General features: G+C 46.8%; 1 protein-coding gene and 1 long non-coding RNA gene across 9 annotated transcripts in view; one reads left to right on the top strand and one right to left on the bottom strand.

Moving 5' to 3' along the window:
• LOC119383764 (uncharacterized) overlaps nucleotides 1–20,599 on the top strand; it is a 144,576-nt gene that overhangs the window by 60,354 nt on the left and 63,623 nt on the right. Inside the window, exon 6 of one of the 8 annotated variants that reach the window (XM_037652065.2) lies at nucleotides 107–612. The exons of 6 other annotated variants lie outside the window; for them this stretch is intronic. In XM_037652065.2, the coding sequence (XP_037507993.1) occupies nucleotides 107–379 (273 nt within the window). In that variant the 3' untranslated portion in view covers nucleotides 380–612. Of the gene's footprint in view, nucleotides 1–106; nucleotides 613–20,599 lie in introns of those variants that run through there. One more of the 8 variants, XM_049412666.1, reaches the window with a different exon arrangement.
• Nucleotides 1–20,599, bottom strand: part of LOC125757235 (uncharacterized) — an 83,979-nt gene that overhangs the window by 4,145 nt on the left and 59,235 nt on the right. Inside the window, exon 2 of the long non-coding RNA XR_007415160.1 lies at nucleotides 218–359. This is a non-coding gene — a long non-coding RNA (uncharacterized LOC125757235). The remainder of the gene's footprint in view (nucleotides 1–217; nucleotides 360–20,599) is intronic.

The raw sequence follows: 20,599 nt of genomic DNA, 5'->3' as shown, positions 1-20,599 counted from the left end.
CGTGGTGAACTGCAACCTCTGGAGAATGCTAGTGCACTTCTGCATTCCGTTATGTTGAGCAGCTTCGAATTTGGATGCAAGCTTTACAGTCAGGAAAAATGTGCAGGAACAAAGTTACCAGGCTCTAGTCTCATCGCTGAGGCAAGTCCACGAGCTGGCCAAGGACGTTCCTGGCTACGTGGGCCTTGTGGACAGAATTGTCACGGAAGTTAAAGACCTGACCACTAGCCATGCAGCATATGGTTTCTTGTTGCGACTAGACGCATCAGCCACTGCAGAAAGGCGCCGGGTGTTAGCGCCACCAATCAAGCGTCCCAGAAAGCGGCTTCGCATTCCAGTGCGTAGCAAGACATCCACACCTTCAATTGAACCGCTCTAGTTACGAACTTTGCTATCAAACCATTCATCGACGTGCCTGTCTCATAACTTACATCTGGTGGACCATATTTGCTTTGACGGGTTGTGCAATTGCCGTGTTTGATTTGAATTTCTTCATGCTGGCAACTGTTAAAACCCTTCATTGAGAGAATGTCATGGAAGTTCTTGATTTGTATCTGTGTGTTGTAGAAAGCTCGACTTTCTGTGAGATAAAGGAATTATTTAAGAAGGAAATTGTGTAGTGATGGCTGTTTTGAGAGATGTTTTGCTTACCTTGATTACTTTCATTGCCCGAGAGGATAAACTGGTTTTCTCTCTTTTAATGTTGTCTGGTCTTCTGTAAAGCCAATTACGATATGTTTCCTCATTTCTGTTAACACGTGTATTTATTCACCTCTTGCTGAAAGAAAGATACAGCATGGTGACCACGTCTCTGTTGCAACAGTTGACACATTATTATTGCAAGAACAACACCTATAGCACACAGCAGTGGGGCAATTCATAGGCGTATCTACCGGGGGGACGAGGGGCGCTGCCCCCCTACTCCCAAAAGTCGGGGGAGGGGGGGGGGCTGTGCCCCCCTACTTTTCTGAGTGTTCACTGCTGGCAGCACAGTGGCAAACCAACAACAATGGCAAAGTTTTCGTTCGACACAACTATCACAAAATAAGATAATGAAATTTATATGTATCCCAAGCTTCTGCAGTGAAGATTGACTTCCGTGCCTCTCCACGATGCACCGTAGGTTCTCTGCGGGGCGAGTCATCTATGAAACGCTTTGATACCTTGCGCTCTTGCATTGTGGAGGAGGCTATAGCTGAGCAGGGGCTCTCAGGCGTCAGAGTCTTCCATCCTGTGTTTATTCCGTTCTACATGCAATCAAACTTGCGTCACCGCCGACGCAAGCTAGGGCAGGAACTAGCAGCATTTATGAAGATTTCAGTCAATTAATGTTACTGCAGTTCACAAGAAATGCCTCTGCTTTTTCTTCAAAAATGTACAGCATTGCCTGCCCTATCCCCTTGGCTGAAGTGAGTCAATGAGCGCGCAGATGCGCCGAGTGTTACTTGGGCAGAGCTGACGCGGAAAAGCGGTGAATGAAGATTCCGCCTGTGTTTCTGAATTAATCTTATTCGCCTGGCTGATCATACTGTAGCTTGCAACGACCTTAGTAGCTTGGATTAGGGCGATAAAAAAAACGCATCCTCAACAAGAAGAGTTTACAGAGCAATGCCGTATATGCGCACGAACGGTTCAACGACGTTATACAAGCCCTGAAATTATGCGCAAATAAATCCATGCCTGCTACGAATAGCCTCTGCTAAACCATTGTCGCGATGCCATCTTCTCTTTCGTTCGGAACAAGAAGAAACAAATACAGTTTTGCTCGACATATTAACACTAATGCGCAGTTTAGTGCGTACTCGTAATTCTGACATCGTAAGTTTCCTGGTTTGGTGACGTTGCATGACAGGCAAGCTATTTTAGCGCCGACCAACAAGTAATAACCAAGAGCGAAGAAGTAATGGCGAGGAAAGGCAGTATCAAAAATAATTTAGTACCTTGATCTTCTACCTAACAATACGCGGGGAGTCATTGCGAGATGGGACGTTTTAGCTCCTTTCGTTGCATTGCGTTACGAACAGGCGCTGTGGGCATGACGCAGAAGACTTCGACCGATCATTAACAGCAATTGGCTTATACGAGACAGAAAAAAAAAGAACGGAAAACTTTGTTGTTATACCAGTCCAAATCTAGTCAATACAAGTGTCAGGTTCCGCCGCTTGCATAGCCATATTTACTGAAAGGAAGAGTGGTAAGGGCACACTTGCCCTCCTTGCCCCCGCTCTCAGAAATAAAAGGTCAAAGTGCGACGCCGAAGGTGCCATTCGTTGACCTTCATAATCTTATACTTCCGACTCAATACTTTTTCGTAAAATCATATCGACGAAGCTTGCTCTTTTTGCTCATGAGGTTGCATTACAAAACTCAATGTCACAAAGTGGCACACGGCCTATTTTTAGACTTCTCCAAAGTCGTTCACTTCGTCAACCGCAACGTTTTGTTAAGAATGTCGGAATTTTATGGTACTGGAGGCATAGCAAGTTTTTGAACCTTATCCTATCTACAACGTGGAACTCGGATCATAATATTTGCAGGTGAATTCTCAGATGCAGTACCTCATAGGGAAGCACTTTGTGACCTCTTCTGTTTACACTCTCTATTTACTATATCCCAAACATTGATAGCAAAGCTAAATTTGTAATCTATGCACATGGCGCGACTTTATCTTTTCTGAGAAATGAAGGTTCATAAGCTAGTAACAAGGGTTAACAGACCCAAACTGGTATAAATCTACCTTGACGAACACATGATATGTGATAAACCCGTAACGAGTATGAAGAGTAAACTCTGTAAAACGATTGGTATTGTACTAAAAAAATTCTTTTGTGTACCCTATCAGTCGGCACGCTTCTGTACAGGGCACGTTTTTACAAAATAGATATTTCGCATTGCCCGTTCAAGCAATGACCACCAATAAAAATATTACCAAGTGGCGCCTTTTCAAAAGCGCGTAGTTTATGCAATGTCAAATGCGCCGTACATACCTTTTTCAGTGGCCTTTTTTTAATAAACGCTGCACTATTTAGGTTAATTCCATATACACTGACAATGTTCCAGAAAACACAAAGTTGGGCTAGTTGATAATATATTACTGAATATATTAACAATAATTATAACATGGCAGAATCACGAGCTGTACTGAAAACAAACAAAACAAAATGTACAGGCAAACCTCTAGACTGGTAAGTAAAGTATGTCAGTACTAATGGGGAAAACCTGTGCTGCAGTTTTTACTACCTCTGTTACGAAACACAATTAACGGTAACAACTTATTGATAGAAAAGAAACTACAAAATGTACAAATAGGAGCGAGCTAGCTAGGTGAGTTCAAACAGGGGTCTGTCCAAATTTGTTGCGATTACACAAAATTTTTCCGACGTTGTATGGGCGCGATTGTCCGTGGTGTCGCGACTCGCCACCAGCCCTCTACCATATCTCATGGGGTTGCAGTAAAAGGCCAAATAACCTTAACTGCCTACAGCATAAGTACAGCGTAGAAAACTCTTTGGAGCAATGGGAGGCATTCCTCGCTAGCTCGGACCCGGAGGTGCAACTAGCGCTTCTGGACCATGTCCGGCTGGCGGCACAAGCCAGTGGAGCCCTGGACATAGGGCCCCACCAATCTAGCTCCTAGACCCTTTCCCCCAATAAAAGTTATTCTTCTTCTCTATCACAACTTAGTGGAATATCTTATGCACCAGGTGCGTTACGCACCCGGTGTAAGTATTCCTCGGTGTTCAGAGGGTATCTGCGTCACACTATTGTACGATTCTGAGCGCTGATCTACCCATTGTTCCTTTCTATAATACGAAAATAAAGTATATTTAGTGTTCCTTTAAGCTTAACTCCGAGATTCCTGCCTTCCCGCACCCAGGACCGATTTCGCAGGCTTTTCACTCGTCCGTCTTACTCTGAAAGTTTCCACATTTTTCCCGATTCCTAGCGCTCGTCGATATGTCTCCAGAAAACAAGGGTTGTTCTTGAAGCGACCTTATCCTCACGTGTGCTCTAAGTGCGGAGAAGCTAGCTTCCAGTTGTAGCGGCGCTATCGTGGCATTCCATGGAGGACCGAACGACACGCTGCCGCCCCGCCTCATGTAATACAAGGACAGTGGTCCCCATCAACCTTCCGTCTATGAATGACAATGCTCCCAAGAGGGGCTTTCACAGGTTGTCCCAGGTTACTCGTGACAATCTAATTAACCCTTTGTATCTCACAGCCAATCTAATTGCACAAGGAGGAGGAGGAGTAAACTTTATTAAGAACCAGCAATTTCAGTGTCTTGTCCTAGGCCTCCCACGCAAAGAGGTAAGATTTAATTGCACAAGTAAATATTTTTTTTTGCGTATATGCAATAACAATACATGCGAAAGTGGGAACAACCCAGAAACCTGGAAAATTTAGCTTTAGTTCTAGAAGAAAACAAGTGGCCACATATGTGGACGCTGGGAACACCAGTTACACTAGGTCCATCGTCCTTCTTCATCGTAGATGGGAACTTTGCTCGCCGACGGCTCTGTTTCAACGAATTAATCATCATAATCATCACTCCTTACCATAATGAAGGTAATTCGTTGGCTAGCCTGATCCCACCTCACGGATATTCTTTGTCCACATATGTGGATGCTGGGATACAAAGGGTTAAAAAGCAGAGACAGGCAGATACGGCGCTGGGACTAATGATGATTCTTTATGACAACCTTGGCCGGACTGGGGAATTTTGCAATAAGCACATTTCACTGAATTAGCAAAAAATAATTAGCCATATACTAGTAGTTGACAGGCCTGCTGTTGCGGAAGAAACGACTTCCCTTTCAGGACGCTTGGACGTGGCCGCCTGCTTTTTTCCTGGATGCTTCCTTGGTCACGGCGGCGGAGTGTTCCTTGCTCAGGATTCCTTCTGCACTCGATTCGCCGAGGGCTTCGGCTTCTTGGAGGGCCTTAAAGATTGGGACTCCGCACCTTCTTGTGTTTTTCCTTCCATGTCTTTTAAGGACCGTCCGACAAGAAAGATCTTCAACGACGTTCTCGGTTGGCTTGGTTGGTTGGTTGGTCCTTAGTAAACTGGCGCAACCCACCGCCGGGGATCGGCCATAAAACGAATCGTGCCTTGTTATATAAATGAAATCGTTTATATACTAAATATATCTACAAATACACAGGACAAACGAGGTTTAAAACAGCGCGTGGGCGAAGCTTCTTTTTCTTCTTCGTCTTCTTCTTTTCATTGTTCCAGTTCATTTTTCTTGCGAGGGTAATGATGATTACGATTCTCTTCATAATCTTAACGGCAACGACGCATGCTCATTGGTAGTGACTGGCCAAACTTCGAAAGACATTTAAGAGTAAGCGAGTCTGGCTAGCCCCAAAAGAGCGCAACAATAATGAAAATTATGGAGCAGCTATAATAAAGCCGATATCGCTTGGTCGTACAGTGTAGACCTAATCGAAGTTTACATATTACTCATTACACACACACACACACGCATAAACGAAAAATTCCGAGGAACAAATAGAGGAATAAGTGTTTCGTAGAAACACCATGCAGTTTTCTAACTATGGACGATCACTTTGCTGTAGTAAATGTTGTTTGTGTTTCTCTAAGTATGCGTAAACATTGTGCCACTGCCAGTCTTTGTCGTCTCTGAATTATGCTGTTCTTGTGTTCGTTACTGTCTTCGTTTTGCATGTTAAAGGGCCCCTGAACCACCCAGTACACTCTAACCCAGAGGTCAAAATTTAGTTGTTGCGTTGCAGTTGTGCACGAGTCCCACTTCGAACGATAGTGCAGTTACGCGCGTTCGATAATCGAAACGCGGCCATTGCTCGTTTCGCTCTTTCATTCGCTACGCTGCTTTCTTCGGCTCAGGGGCGTAGCCAGAATTTTTTTCGGGGGGGGGGGGGGGTTCAACCATACTTTATGTATGTTCGTGCGTGCGTTTGTATGTGTGCGTGTATATATACGCAAGCAAAACTGAAAAATTTCGGGGGGGGGGGTTGTTCTTGAACCCCCCCCCCCCTTGGCTACGCCCCTGCTTCGGCTCGCCTCTCCACCTCTTCGAGTGCTCCTCGTCGCCGTGCGAGGAGGAAGAGCAGGAAGCGCGCGCAGCTGCTAGCAGATAAACGGGTTCTTGTTCGCCCACTCGACAACGTCTTGCTCGTGACGTCACTTAATCGGACAGACGACGTCACGATGGCCGCTGGGGATAGCGGAGAGGCACGTGGAGGAGCACGCGAGCGTCTATTGGTGTTTCAAGGGCACTTTAAAGCGATGCGACGTATATGGCGGATAAGGAGTGGTGGACAAGAACGGAGATGAGAACAAGAATATAGGACTAGAGCACGCATCTGCAACGCAGCGAGCGCCTCCGCACCATCTAGGGATCTTTCTGAGAAGCAGGATGGATGGAAGGATGGATGCTATGAGCGTCCCCTTTATAACGGGGCGGTGACATGTCTGCCACCATGCACGAAGAAAAAAGAAAAAAAAAACTTCCTTGTTTCATGCTGGCCTAATACCTTATCTACATTGATTAAATCTGTTATTATACCCAAAAAATTATAAATTCACGGTCTATCTCTCTGCCTCTTAAGGCAGAATGACCTTAGTTTTTTTCCCCATTATTTATTTTTGTACTTTATCTCTACTTTTCTGCCACCAATACTTTAACCGTCTCTTATTTCTATCGCGGACGTGTTCAGCTTTCCACTGTTGTCCCTAAAACCCAAGGCTTCATGTAGACTCGTGCCCACAGGTATACCTGGGTGAATATCGCCACATTCAATCAGTACATGTTCCATCGTTTCCTTAGTTCCCCCGCAGCATGTACATTGTTGTTCTTCGTTACTGAATCTCGCTTTATAACTACGCGTTCTAAGGCAGCCCGACCTTGCTTCAAACAGTAAAGCGCTTCCCCTTGAATTATCATAAAACCTTTCCCTCCTTATTTCGTTTTTTCCCTTTCGGTAGTTACTCAGAGCCGGCTTCTTTTCCATCCGCCTCTCTGACCTTCCGCTTAATGCTCCTTGTTGCCATATCGCCCGCACTGCTAGCCGTATATTTACTGGTGAGCCTCCTAGTTTTCCACTGCGTGTCAACGCTTTTTCTATACAAATACCTGAAAACCTTCTCTGCCCATCTACTCTTCTTCATTTTCCTCAGCCTCTCTTCGAATCTCATTTTGCTCTGAGCTTCCCTCACTTCAAAGCCTGTCCATCCCATATCACCCTTTACAGCCTCATTTGTCGTCTTCCCGTGAGCGCCCAACGCGAGGCGGCCCACCGTCCTTTGATTTACATCCATTCCTGATTGTACCTCTGACTTCATGCACACCACTGAGTTCCCAAGTGTAAGCCCCGGGACCATCACACCCTTCCACAGCCCTCGAAGCACCTCGTACCTATTGTATCCCCATAAAGCTCTGTGCTTCATAATTGCAGCATTCCTCTTTCCCTTTGCTACCGATGCTTTCTCTTGTATACCTCCATATATCTATCCCCCTCATTTACCCATACTCCGAGGTACTTGTACTCGCTTACCCTCGGTATTTTTTGGCCCTGTATGAAGACCGCATGGTCTTCGTGATCATTGAATACCATCAATCCACATTTTGTTGCACTAAATCCTAGTCCTAGAGCCTCATATTCCCTTCCGCATATATCTGCCAGTCGCTGTATATCATCTTGACTGTCCGCAAATAAGACAATATCATCAGCATAAAATAGACCTGGAAGCTTCTGCTCAACCATCGTGCCGACCTGTTTGTGTGACAAATTAAATCCAATGTTGCTACCTTCTAGCGCTTTTTCCATCCTCACCATGTACAGCATGAATAACAGCGGGGACGCTGTCCTTGCTACTTATTCCTTCCCATTCTATACAAACTGTATTTTCTCGGTATATTTCCCTCAAAAGCTGTATACAGTCGTCCCCTATGCCCACTTCTTTCAATATATCCCACAAAATTTCCTGATTAACGTTGTCATACACCCCGGTGATATCTAGATAAGCTACGTATAAGAGCCTGTTTTCTATTTTCGATATTTCTATACACTGGGTAAGAACAAACAGATTATCGTCTAACCGCCTGTCGATTCGAAATCCATTCTGAAGTTCTCCCAAAATATCATTTTGTTCTACCCACGCTTCTATTTTTAATTTTACTGCCTGCATCGCCAAAATAAATGTATAGCACCGATGTAATGGTTAGCGGTCTATATGAGCGAATGCTATCCTTTTCTCCCTTGCCTTTATAGATTAAGTTCATTCTACTTTTTCGCCAACTGTCTGGTATTTCCCTCTCCTGCAAGCACTTTTCTACGGCTTTCAGCAGTGCTTCTTTAGTGTTATGTCCCAGTTCGTTAATGAGGCTGACGGGAACCCCATCCAAGCCAGGAGTACTGCGCTTAGGAATTTTAGGGGCGAAGCTCCTTAAGGCGGCACCCGTTCGTCCGTCGTAGTCGTAGTCGTAGTAGTCGTAGTGCGTAACCAGTCTTACGCTTTGACCTCCAAGGTGGTGCCGGTGGGAGATTTTTCCTGTGCCTTGTTGAACAATAAAAAATTCGCAGCGTGCGCGTTAACTAAAAGCCGAATTCTTCTGTCTCTCATTCCCCATTAGCAGCCATTGGCATGTTCCAGTAGGAAACGTTAGTAGAAGTAGAAGTGTAAGTGTTAGCTAAAAGCCGACTTCTTCTGTGTCTCATTGCCATTAGCAGCCATTGTTTACCTCCAAGGTAGTGCCTGGTGAGATTTCTCCTGTGCGTGATTAAACAATAAAAATTTTGTTCAAAACGCCGTTGATTGATGAAATAAACCAACGAAAGACGCCAGATGTTTTGTAAAAGCAAAACGAAAGAACGCCAGATGTTTCTAAAGCAAAACGAAAAGGCGCCAGCTGCCTAACGAAAGACGCCAGATGTTTTCTAAAGCAATGGTTTTCTAAACAATGAAAATTCACAGCGTACATGTAAAATTAAAGTGAGCTGCAAGTCGTCATAACTCATCGAACCTTTAGTATAAACGTGCCCGATCTCACGTCGGTGATGATGTACTGGGCAGAATTCACGGAAGATTCACGGTTTACCGATGAACCTCCGCAGCTTCGCCCACTCATCATCATTCACTCCGTGGATATGCTGTGTTTTTTCCTTCGGCCTTCTTCCAATTGAAATTCTCTAGTACTACATCTTCGTCAGTTGTACTCCTTTGCGTACTTTTACTCACCGCTGGGTAATCCCCTGGGTGACCTTTTTAAACGAATCGGCTGTTATCTTTCGGATGTAACCTAGCGCTTCATACCCTTCCAATTGATTTCCTCATTCATCTACCAAACGCTGTTGCATTATGACAGACTTCCTACCTAGTGCTTTTAGGTGGCTCCAAAATATCCTGGGTGCGGCCTTCTTTTCGCTAATCTCTGTCATCCAGCGTTCACTTTCACCTTTAATTTTTGCCTCGACTAATTTCTGCACAATGGATTTTTGCTCTAAATATATTTCCCATATTTGGTTGACTTCGTTCTGTGGCCGCTTCTCCTTTTTTGCCTGTCTGTGCTCCCGTGGTGCCTCACGTCGCTTCTCGATCGCCTCCCGGATTTCTTTGTTCCACCAACGGGCGAAGCTCCTTAAGGCGGCACCCGTTCGTCCCTCGTAGTCGTAGTCGTAGTAGTCGTAGTGCGTAACCAGTCTTACGCTTTGACCTCCAAGGTGGTGCCGGTGGGAAATTTTCCTGTGCGCTGTTGAACAATAAAAAATTCGCAGCGTGCGCGTTAACTAAAAGCCGAATTCTTCTGTCTCTCATTTTCCATTAGCAGTCATTGGCATGTTCCAGTAGGAAACGTTAGTAGAAGTAGAAGTGTAAGTGTTAGCTAAAAGCCGACTTCTTCTGTCTCTCATTCCCATTAGCAGCCATTGTTTACCTCCAAGGTAGTGCCTGGTGAGATTTCTCCTGTGCGTGATTAAACAATAAAAATTTTGTTCAAAACGCCGTTGATTGATGAAATAAACCAACGAGAGACGCCAGATGTTTTGTAAAAGCAAAACGAAAGAACGCCAGATGTTTCTAAAGCAAAACGAAAAGACGCCAGCTGCTTAACGAAAGACGCCAGATGTTTTCTAAAGCAACGGTTTTCTAAACAATAAAAATTCACAGCGTACATGTAAAATTAAAGTGAGCTGCAAGTCGTCATAACTCATCGAACCTTTAGTATAAACGCGCCCGATCTCACGTCAGTGATGATGTACTGGGCAGAATTCACGGAAGATTCACGGTTTACCGATGAACCTCCGCAACTTCGCCCACTCATCATCATTCACTCCGTGGATATGCTGTGATTTTTTTGGCTTTCTCTTTCCTTTCCAACAAATAGATTTCTTCTCTTTTTCCATTTCTTTCGTGATTACATGTAGCAGCTCACTATACTTCCAGTTTTTGCCTGGTAGTTCGTCTACTTTTTCCTCGACTCTTGCGGCTATATTTGTTATTTGTTTGTCATTTAGATACAAGCTGCCAAACTTTGATTCTATGTTCTTATTTTCAGTTTTATATCCCATTTGTAATATTATGCGTTTATGATCACTACCCAAGCTGTTAATGCCTTCCTCGTCTATTCTCATCTCTCTCAGTTTGTCATATATTCCTTCTGTCATGAGACAATACTCAATGCTCGATTGCCTGTTTCCGACTTCCCACGTGATCTGCCCCTCACACTTAGGCCCCACGTTAACTATCTCAAGACTATGTTGCTCGCAGAGATCTAGCAATAACTTGCCATTGGTGTCTGAATATCCGTCAAGGTCATGAATGTGAGCGTTCATGTCCCCTGGAAGGATTATTTCGGCATCATGACCAATTCTTTAATATCGGTGCTTATGCATTTCACTATCTCCAGATTCTTTTCTCTGCAGTTATTCCCCGTCCACAAGTAAGCTACACCTAGCCACGTTTTCTTTCCACCTACTGTGCCCGAAACCCAGAGGTGCTCTGAACACGTCGGTTTCACTCTATCCCATTTTGTTATGCTATGAATTAGCGTTCCAACACCCCCACCTCTCCTTTCTGATGTGATCCTGTTACATCCTTCCCAAATATAATTGTCAATATGTGGTGGCTCTTCCAAGTCTCTAAGGTGTGTTTCTGTAACCGCATAAACATCTATCTGTTCCTTGTTTAACTGTCCCTCAATCTCTAACCATTTTGCCTTTTTTCTGCCACCCTGCATGTTAATGTAACTAATTGCAACACGCGCCTTCTCCCTTCTTTTACCTTTTCTCTGGTTTTTCGCTATACCAGAGGTGGCTACGACAGCGCCATCTAGTGAACATTCCAAGAATTAGAGGTGGCTACCTACTACTACATACTACAGAGGAGGGACAGACCCACACCCTAAGGAGCTTCTCCCCTAAAATCGCCAGGCGTGCGCGGAACACGCAGCACGGTCACAGCGAAAGCTGGAAGAGTGGCCTTTCTTGAGCCCGTTGTAGACTCTCTTGGGGCAACTAATACAAGTACACATGCAAGGTATCTACTACGCCATAAATCATCGTAATTTTTCTAAGGTATCGAAGCATCCACTGTACCATTTTTCGTCATTCTTCGGAGAATCGTGGTACCCGCTGCACATCTGTAAGGCATTGTGTGCACTTTTTGCTGTGACTGATAATGATGAATAATTATGGCTGAGCACTTTGCAACGGTAGGAAGCATTCAATGACTGACTCGTGGCGCAATTCGCATTGTGTGATGCCAGGTGGTTATTTTATTCTTCTGCCACGCTATATTACCTATGTTAACACGATTCCTTGCCCCACATGACGCCTGTATCGAGTATCTTTGCGAAGGAGTTACAAGCAACAGCGTGGCAGAAGTGCACGGGGGGCGATCCGCGGGATCGCCCGTTCTCCCGAATACTGACTACCAAGGAGAGGGCGCTGGCTAAAATCTCATCCGATCCTAGAAATTCGTTTCTCATTTCATTTTTTCTTATTGCACGCGATAGCGGTTACGGACGCCGACGGCGGCGAACAACTATGGCGCCAAAATCGGCTGTTGTGACCTCATAACAGCTTTCTCTGTAACAATTTTCAGCGCCGACAATGTCCTCTCCACGCTGGCCTGCGCGACGGGCGCGCGAAAGTTCACTTGCGTTAATATAAACATCTCTGGTTGTCACTGTTTTCGTTTTTCGCACAATTTTAACATCTCTTTGCTTTTGAATTCCTGCCTGAGGCACGCCCTAATACTGTGCCCTGAGATATGCATAATTTCTCACGTTGCATGACCTCAGTTGTTCCGGATTGTCAAGTTTTCTCGTGAACCGAAAAACGATTGAAAAAATTTTGGTTTCACTCCGGAACGAAAAAAAACGCCAGGCCTGCGCTGAGACTGCAGCACAGTCACAGCGAAAGCTGGGAGAGCGGCGTTTCTAAAGCACCGTTGTAAGCTCTCTTGGGGCTACTAATACAAGTAAACTAGCAAGGTACCCACTACGCCATAAATCACAATTTTTGTGAAGTTCGGAAGCACCTACTAAGCCATTATCCGTCATTCTGCGGAGAAGCGAGGCACCAGCTACACGTCTGTAAGCATTATGTGCACTTTGTTGACGCGAGGACTGATTACGATGAAGAATTATGGCTCAACCCTTTGTAATGGGTTGGAAGCTTTAAACGGCCCACCAGTTATGTAATTTGCATTAGGTGACGCCCGGTCGCTATGTCCCTCTCCCGCCATGCTGTATAACATACGTTGACGTGGGAGAGAGAGGTAGGGGGGGGGGGGGGGGCGAAGAACTTTACTGAGACCCCGAGGAAATGGATGATGCGCTTATGGGCCTCCTTGACAACTAATACAACTGCACTCGCGACCCACTATGCTATAAATCATTGTAATTTTTGAGAAGTAGGAAAGCAGGCATTATGCCATTTTTCGTCATTCTACGGAGAGCCGTGGTACCTGCTAAACGCATGTAAGACATTATGCGCACTTTGTTGATGTTGTGCCTGATGACGATGAAGAATTATGGCGGAGTCCTTTGTAATGGGTTGGAAGAAACATTCAACAACTTTCTCGTTGCGCAATTTGCATTATGTGACTCCTGATTACAGAATTCGCGTTGTGCGACGCTCGGTGTTTATTTTGCTCTTCTACCACGCTATATTGCATATGTTAATGTTGTTCCTTCCCGACATGAAGCCTGTATAGGACCTTTTTGCAAAGCAGTTTCAAGCACCGGCATGGCTCAGAGGTTGAATACTGAGCTCTGTTACGAGCGGCGTCGTTGGTCGACGCGGACTCAGGGGGTAGCGTGGAGCTGACTGGCGGGAGTCGTACCGCAGGCCCAGGGATGTCCAGAACAGCAGGAAGCCGAGGAAGAGAGACCGGCGTTGAGGAAAACTTAGCGGACGTTTATTTACAACATCATAGAGGACAGGATCGTCAGAACGACATCTAGTCCGACCGATCCGTGCCGAGCAGACGCTCTGCTGCTCCTTAAATACGCTTCATTCCCAAGATAGGGAAACTCCTTAACTGCTAATGTCCAATCACAAACGTGCATACCTGTGAACGTGCATGCCCTTGGATGGTCCGTTTCTTCGACACATAGGTCACCGTCCCCAGGATAGCAATGCCAGGGACCACTGCACTCTCACTCTCCACGTCCGACCAGTTCGGAAGAAAAGGGGGGGGGGGGGGCAATGCCACTTCGGGGAACTGAAAATCCTTTTACGAACAAAGGCACCAGCTTTCACCAAAAACAAACTCGTGGCAAATACGCGTTCCTCGGAGGAGACCCGCTCGTAGCTGCCACCTTCCAGCGCCCAGTTCGGGGAAAAGACGGCAGGTGTAGGTGACAAATCCGTTCTCCGAAATGAGGGGGGGGGGGGTCCAAGAAGCGGGAAGACTCCTTTGAGGACAGCTGTCCCAGGACCCTCGCATCTGCTTTGTAACAGCTCCCACGCAGAGGGCCCAGGTTCGAACCTCGTTCCATCCTGGAATTTTTTTCTCATTTCGTTTTTCTTATTTCGAGCGATAGTGGTTACGGACACCGGAGGTGGCGGCGGCGGCGGCGGACAACTACGGCGCCAAAAACGGCCGGTGAAATGATCTCATAACAGGTTTCGCTGTAATAATACATAAAATTTCGGTTACGTTTTCGTTCCGGTCAAAAATATCGCTTTTTTTTTTCGTTTTTCGTTTTTGGTTTTTGTTCCGTTCCGACACACTGATTACAAGTAATCGATTACTTGTAACGCGTTACGTGCAACTTTGATTGCGTAACACCATATAGACTTCCCATGCTCGCTTATTTCTGCTACGAAAAGTTTTCCCGCCTATTTGTGAGAGTTTGTAGCTTTGCGCTGAATGAGCTAGAGGGCATCTAACAACAATTTTTTTCAAAGGCCGTTTGTGTTGTGTACTTGATAAAATGGTGTTTGCGGCAAGCTAATGAACTGATGTAACTGTAAAAATATTGACTTTTTTATCTATATGTATTCTTCGAGGGCTTATGGCAGGAGCAAAATTGAACAAAGTCCCGAAATTTGACATTTTTTTCCAGGAACAGAACAAATTTAAAGGGCTCAAATAATATATGTATTGGTGGCCTGTTCAGCATGCTACAAAAGAAAAATAATTTAAGCGCTGAAGGTATAGCAGATCGTCTGGAAGAAAATTGCGAATTTCACTTAAAAAAAAGCCCTGTATTCAAGTCAGAAAACTCACTTTGGTGGTCAGACTAAACATATGCATTATACCTTATTAGAAAGCTCTACGTATTAGCTAAACATGTGCGAAATTACAAGCGGGTATTAATTTTTAAACTCGAGAAATATTTTTTTTTGAAATTTTGTTTGTGCACCAGCTTTTCGCAACGGTGATCATCAGCCCAAGCCCACTGACCTGGGATGCAGACGGCAAACTTGGAACCGTCTTCAAAGCTATCGAAAAGAAAACGGGGTTATCATCTGTGTTTTAGTGCCAACAGGGGCACGCTACAAGCTATGTGGCCAGGGTGTGATATTTTTGCGCGTTGTCTCGCTTACCAAGTTCCCTGTAAAGACGTCCCGTGTGTATGGGCTAACTATGCGATAGACAGGATGAAGAGAGAAACGAACGCTCCAAGCTACCGGGTCAGTTGTCGAGGCAGCATAAATTAGGAACCTACTACTGAGCCCCAAACGACGGTATGCGGCTCCGCTGGCTAGGCTCTGCTGCTTATTGCCACTAGCCACACATGTCGGACGGCCTCAACCGACCGCCTACAAGTCCTTGCCGTCTTCATTTAGTTTTAAAGAAATAATTATAGCCAGCAAACAGTCAATTTATTTCAGGAATTTATGTCCAACAAAAAAGATCAGCGGAAGAGAACTATGTACGTTCGCAACATTTAATATCACAGCGTATTGCCGAACGTTTCTAACAAGTCGTGGTTAGAGGACTCGTGCCATTCGCTTGCAACAAGCACTTGTCGCAGCTGCCTCACGATGTCCGACGCATCCAATTCGGTGAGAGCCATTGATCGATTCGGGGAGTGCTTGCATCGCGGACGTTCTTATCCAAAGGCTTGATACGTGACGACGACTCGGCTTCGCAGAGATCACTCGGCGTTGTGCCCGGAGTTGCCTGAATCTTTCCGGTCGCATAGACGGGAACGTCGCACCGATGCTCGCCTCTGTCAGCTTCTTGCGCCGCCATGGTAAGAGCGAAAAGTTCTTCAAGGCTTGCCTTTATGTTGCGTGGTGAGCTGCCTGGACCACAGCTTGTCGAGTCAAGGAACGGCTTGGCCTTGAAGTTCTTCCTCTTGTCGTGCGTGGCAGCAGTGGCCGTTGCCATGTTCTGATGGCGGCGGTGCTCCGGGAGCACTGGTCCTGGCTGGCAGATTCCGATGGCAGACGTGGAACGATCTCGTCACGAGCCCAGCAAGCACGAGCGATTAAGTCAATGAACCGCGTGATGTTGAGCCACGAGCTTGCTTGCTCCTAATCCCGTGGCGATTACCCACTATGATGAAATGGGCAAGCAGCCGCTCTTTGAAAGGAGGGTGGGTAGAAATCTTTATGGAAATTCACTGACATGATTTGCATTGCACTTAACGAACCCGCACTTTTTAACGGCGAAGCTGTTTAAAGGGGTCCTGCAGCATTTTTTGAGCATGGTCAGAAAACGCTGCCGATCGGTAGTCGAGGCTCTCGAGAACACGCCAGCCAAATATGATAGCGTTGCACGCGGCATGGATTTTACAATTAATTCTGAAAGTCGACTAGAAATCGCTCCCTTTTCTCTCTACAAATGATGCTATACACCAAAATTCTTAGCATCGTTTGCTGCGTATAGTTACTATGGCCACCGCGGGATGCCGCCACGTGCCCACGCTCGCTCTCGATCACACTGAAAGTAAGGCGCACGGAAGAAAAAAACAAAGTGCTGAATGTCATCACGCGCGCTACCCAACGGACGCGTCTTCTTACCCCCTTGTCCGCCCCCCCCCCCCCTCCCTGGGTATCTTTCAGCGCGCTCGCCAGTACGAGAGCAGAGAGAAAGCGCTTGGAGCGCGCGGCAAATCCCTGTAACTCCGCCCGTACGTGACAGATTATAAAAAAAATTCGCGGTGTTTATTCCTGAGGCGTCATGCGCTAATAGTGAGACTATTGTATTATAACTTAGAAAAGTGTTGCAGAGCCCCTTTAAAGGAGCACTGACACAAAATTTCGAAGGCGAGATAATGAGTGAAATAGATGTATGTGGAGGCGTACACAACGTCTACGAAATATCAAGGGCCAATATAGCCTAGAACATATTTAAAGGGGTCATGAACCACTTTTCCAAGTAATGATCTAATGGCCTCAGTATCGGAGTGTACTGCCTCCCGAATCGATTGCCGCAAAAATTTCTCGAATCCGTCAAGAATCAGCGGAGTTACGGGGGTTTGGCGCACGCTCCCAGCGCTTTCTCTCTTTTCTCGTGCCGGCGAGCGCACTGGAAGCTAGACAGGGAGGGATAGCATGGGGGAAAGAAGTTACGCCAGCGCGCGTCATGAAACGCGATCGCTCTCCGCTGTGATTCGCTTGCGCGAGTGCGGCTACCGTGGTACTGAGGAGTGCGGCGCCGGCAAGTGGTGGCACCCCCGCGGCAAGAAGCGCATCTGATCCGAACGCCGCTCTCGATTTACGTCGGCTATCGGCCAATAAGCATGCTATGTCTCTTGCTACGTACAGCGGACAGACGCCCCGCCCACCGACGAGAGTGAGAACCGGCCTCTGTTTGAAAAGAGGGTGCCTGGGGAAACGGCAACTTCGCGCTCCGCTTGTGGCCATTAGGCGGCGCGCACGACTGTAATATTTGGCAGAGCAGTTCATAGCCGTGTCAGCTTTCCGCAGGATGTGTTTTTTCAATCAGCCCAAGGGGTGCTTCATGACCCCTTTAAAATCAATTTTAAAGTGCATGCCACGCGACTGAGCGAGATGCGAGCGCTTCGCGACGCCGACATCAACGCGGCGGATGCGTAAACAAACCTACGTCACGAGTTTGTGTTGGCTGGTGGCTGGTTGTGCCCTTGCGCTTGTGCCGTGCTACCTGCCATTTTCTTCATCCGTGCCTGCGGCTTTGCGTGTGCTAGTTGTGTTCTCTTCCTCTGTTCGCTCGTCGTGCCCGTTGGCAGATGTTATGGTCCGCTCACGATAGCGGCAAGCATGCCGGTGCCGCAGAACGTCGGCGTCGCCGCACGCGCGAGAGCTGTCCAACTTGCACGGCAAGCTTCGCCGGCGAGGCATTCGCGCCTCCGAAAAACATGGTAGCACTGCCAAAAGCGGTTGCCGTCCACTTCGAATCTATCAAGTGGCCGCCGCAGCCGCCGTGCGCTCTGTAACGTGTAAGTTCCGAGCTGATGCTTCCATTTGCTTTAGATTCATGTCCTAAAGCTTCGTACCGCTCACGACAGCAATGTATTCGTCCCGATTCGGCGCCGTTTTTGAGAGCCATAGTAAAATTTAAATCGATGCTGTAAGCTTAAAGGGATACTGAAGTGGTTTTACAATTCGGTAAAACTTTGTTGTTAACAAGGACCAACATTATTGTCGACGATGGCGTAATTTTTTTCGCTGTTCTGGCATCAGGAGCTTTAAAAATACGCGAAAGAAAAGTTCGTCTTGCTCCGCCCACGCGAACGCGCCCGAAGTGCGGGCGTGACTGGAACTACGTCATCGTCGGTAGTTTTGGCCACGGTGGTAGAATAACAGGTGGCACGACGCGGCGCTCCGCCAATGCGCCGCGCGTGTAACGGAGGTGCTCGAGTTGCCGCCGCTTTTCCGCAAGGTGGCAGAAGGTATACTCTGGGCAATATCTCCGCTCCGGCGCATTTGAAAGCAGGTGACCAGTGTGCGTCGCGAGCATTTAAACTGCAATTACATCGTTAACTTTAGAGAAAGAGATCCGCGGTGTATTATACACCAGAGAGGCCTAGAGCAACACTGAAGAGTTGCCGTCGCTTAGAACGGACGCGCCACTAATGAAAGCATGCAACGCAACCAGCGTTGCAGCCGCGTCTCTTCCTTTCTGCTTGGTCTCTTCGATAAATGCGGAGGCGTCCGTGGATGCAAGCGTCCGAAGAGCAAGAGCGTCCCTATGTGACGCAACCAGCGTCGCAAAGTCGCAATCAGCCTTCGAGTCATGATCACGGCCAGATCACTGTGGTCGTGATTAGGTAATCCCACGTCTTGAGATCCGCTCTGATGCGTCGCGTTTGTTGCGCTCTGTCAAACCAACGCGCGCGACCGCATCGGTGTTTCCGCTCACTTTGTAAGCTGGAACCATGGCTGAAACCACGATGGCTCGATCTGTGCCGCTGATGCGGCGGCCACCATCGGACGAAAATGCTTCGCTCGAAATTGCAAATCTAGCTACAAAACGTGCAAAGAAAAGCTGTGTCTTCTCTCCTCGCCGAAAGACGAAAAGCGACTGCAGTTGTGCAGAAATGCAATTCCACGGAAAGACCGCCACCTACTGTTTTCCGACATACATACGATAGCGTCAAAACCAAATGTTTTTTTTTTTTTACTCTATACACTCGCCGGTAGAATTTTGCACGCTTTCGAAAAAAAAAAATACACGCGCGTCTCTTGCAATCGTCACCCCGTGACAGTCATATCGGAACTACCCGCGCCGATTAAAAGATTTTAAGGTTCATACAGCCTGGCGCTCTCACTCTTGCGGTCGAAGCTGGCAGACAGCCACTACAAGCTAGTAAAAGCACAAACAACCGTTGAAAGCCACAAAATTAGCAAGAGAAACCGGTTTTTACAGCCCAGCGAGAGCTTGCAATGCGCGGCTTTCGGCCCAAAAACTCGTCGCGAACCTAGCGGCGGCCGCGAGCAACTCGAGCAGTACGGGCGACGCGCTCGCGGCGCTCGATGGGCCACCTGTTATTTTTGGCGGAGCCGTAGCCTCCGTGACTACTTCTGGCTGCGCGCTTTGGTGGAAACTGATCGCGAAGGCCATGCTTTTACAGAGCTGATGGCGCCGATGACGCGGCATACCGAAGTTGACGACTACGTCACCGCCTTCGCTCAGCAGTTCAAAAAGCCCTGCGGCTGCAGCCGCTCTTTTTTTTGCCAAGAAATGCCATTTGCGTTCACTTCTGTGAACTCTTACATTGGTTTTCGTATTCAGCAAGGATCAAACTATAATTACACATTCCAAAGTCATCTTTTTCACAAAGTGCTTCAGTGTCCCTTTAACAAGTCGAGATGGGCGCTTCCAAATGCTCGGAGACATAGATTACGCGTTTTGTTAGTTTCTAGTCTAATCTTCATAGCTGGCGCCACTTGACCTGGTGCGGACTAGGATTTAGTGCAACAAAATTGTGGGATTGATTGTATTCAATGATCACGAAGACCATGTGGTCTTTATACAGGGCCAAAAAATACCGAGGGTAAGCGAGTAAAAGTACCGCGTAGTATGGTAAATGAGGGGGATAGATATATAGGTACAAGAGAAAGCATCGGTAGCAAAGGGAAAGAGGAATGCTGCAATTATGAAGCACCGAGCTTTATGGGATACAATAGGTACGAGGTGCTTCGAGGGCTGTGGAAGGGGGTGATGGTCCCGGGCTTACATTTGGGAAAATCTGAGTGTGGCATGAAGTCAGAGGTACAATCAGGAATGGATGTAAATACAGGACGGTGGGCCGCCTCGCGTTGGGCGCTTACGGGACTTTCACCGTGGATTTCACCGGTTGCCGCCTGGCGGCGCCCACCGTAGCTGAAAGTTGCGAAGACGAAGTATCGAGCTTTTTCGCGTTAGGGACAGATTTTTTCCCGTGTGTTCGCCAAAGTATGCTGTACGCATTATGCCTGTGACGAAGGCGTGCGATCAGCAAAAGGAAGCGATCCATAGCGATGTTTGCAGTCACCTGCGTGTGTTGCCGCTAAAGCTGAAAACAGAGCAAGCAGGAGAGTTCAAGGGCTAACTAAGTTATCGCTGTGGCATATTTTGCTAAGCACTTTAAAATCTACATGTCGGGGTAGTATTCCTCTAAGTTTGCATTCCTTGTAACTTCGCTTCCTGCTTGAATAGTAAATATATTATCAAGGTCATGATCG

The sequence above is a fragment of the Rhipicephalus sanguineus genome, chromosome 2, assembly GCF_013339695.2.
Source record: "Rhipicephalus sanguineus isolate Rsan-2018 chromosome 2, BIME_Rsan_1.4, whole genome shotgun sequence".
Taxonomy (NCBI): domain Eukaryota; kingdom Metazoa; phylum Arthropoda; class Arachnida; order Ixodida; family Ixodidae; genus Rhipicephalus; species Rhipicephalus sanguineus.
Note: the sequence above shows the minus strand (reverse complement) of the source record. Positions and strands in the feature narration are given on the sequence as shown.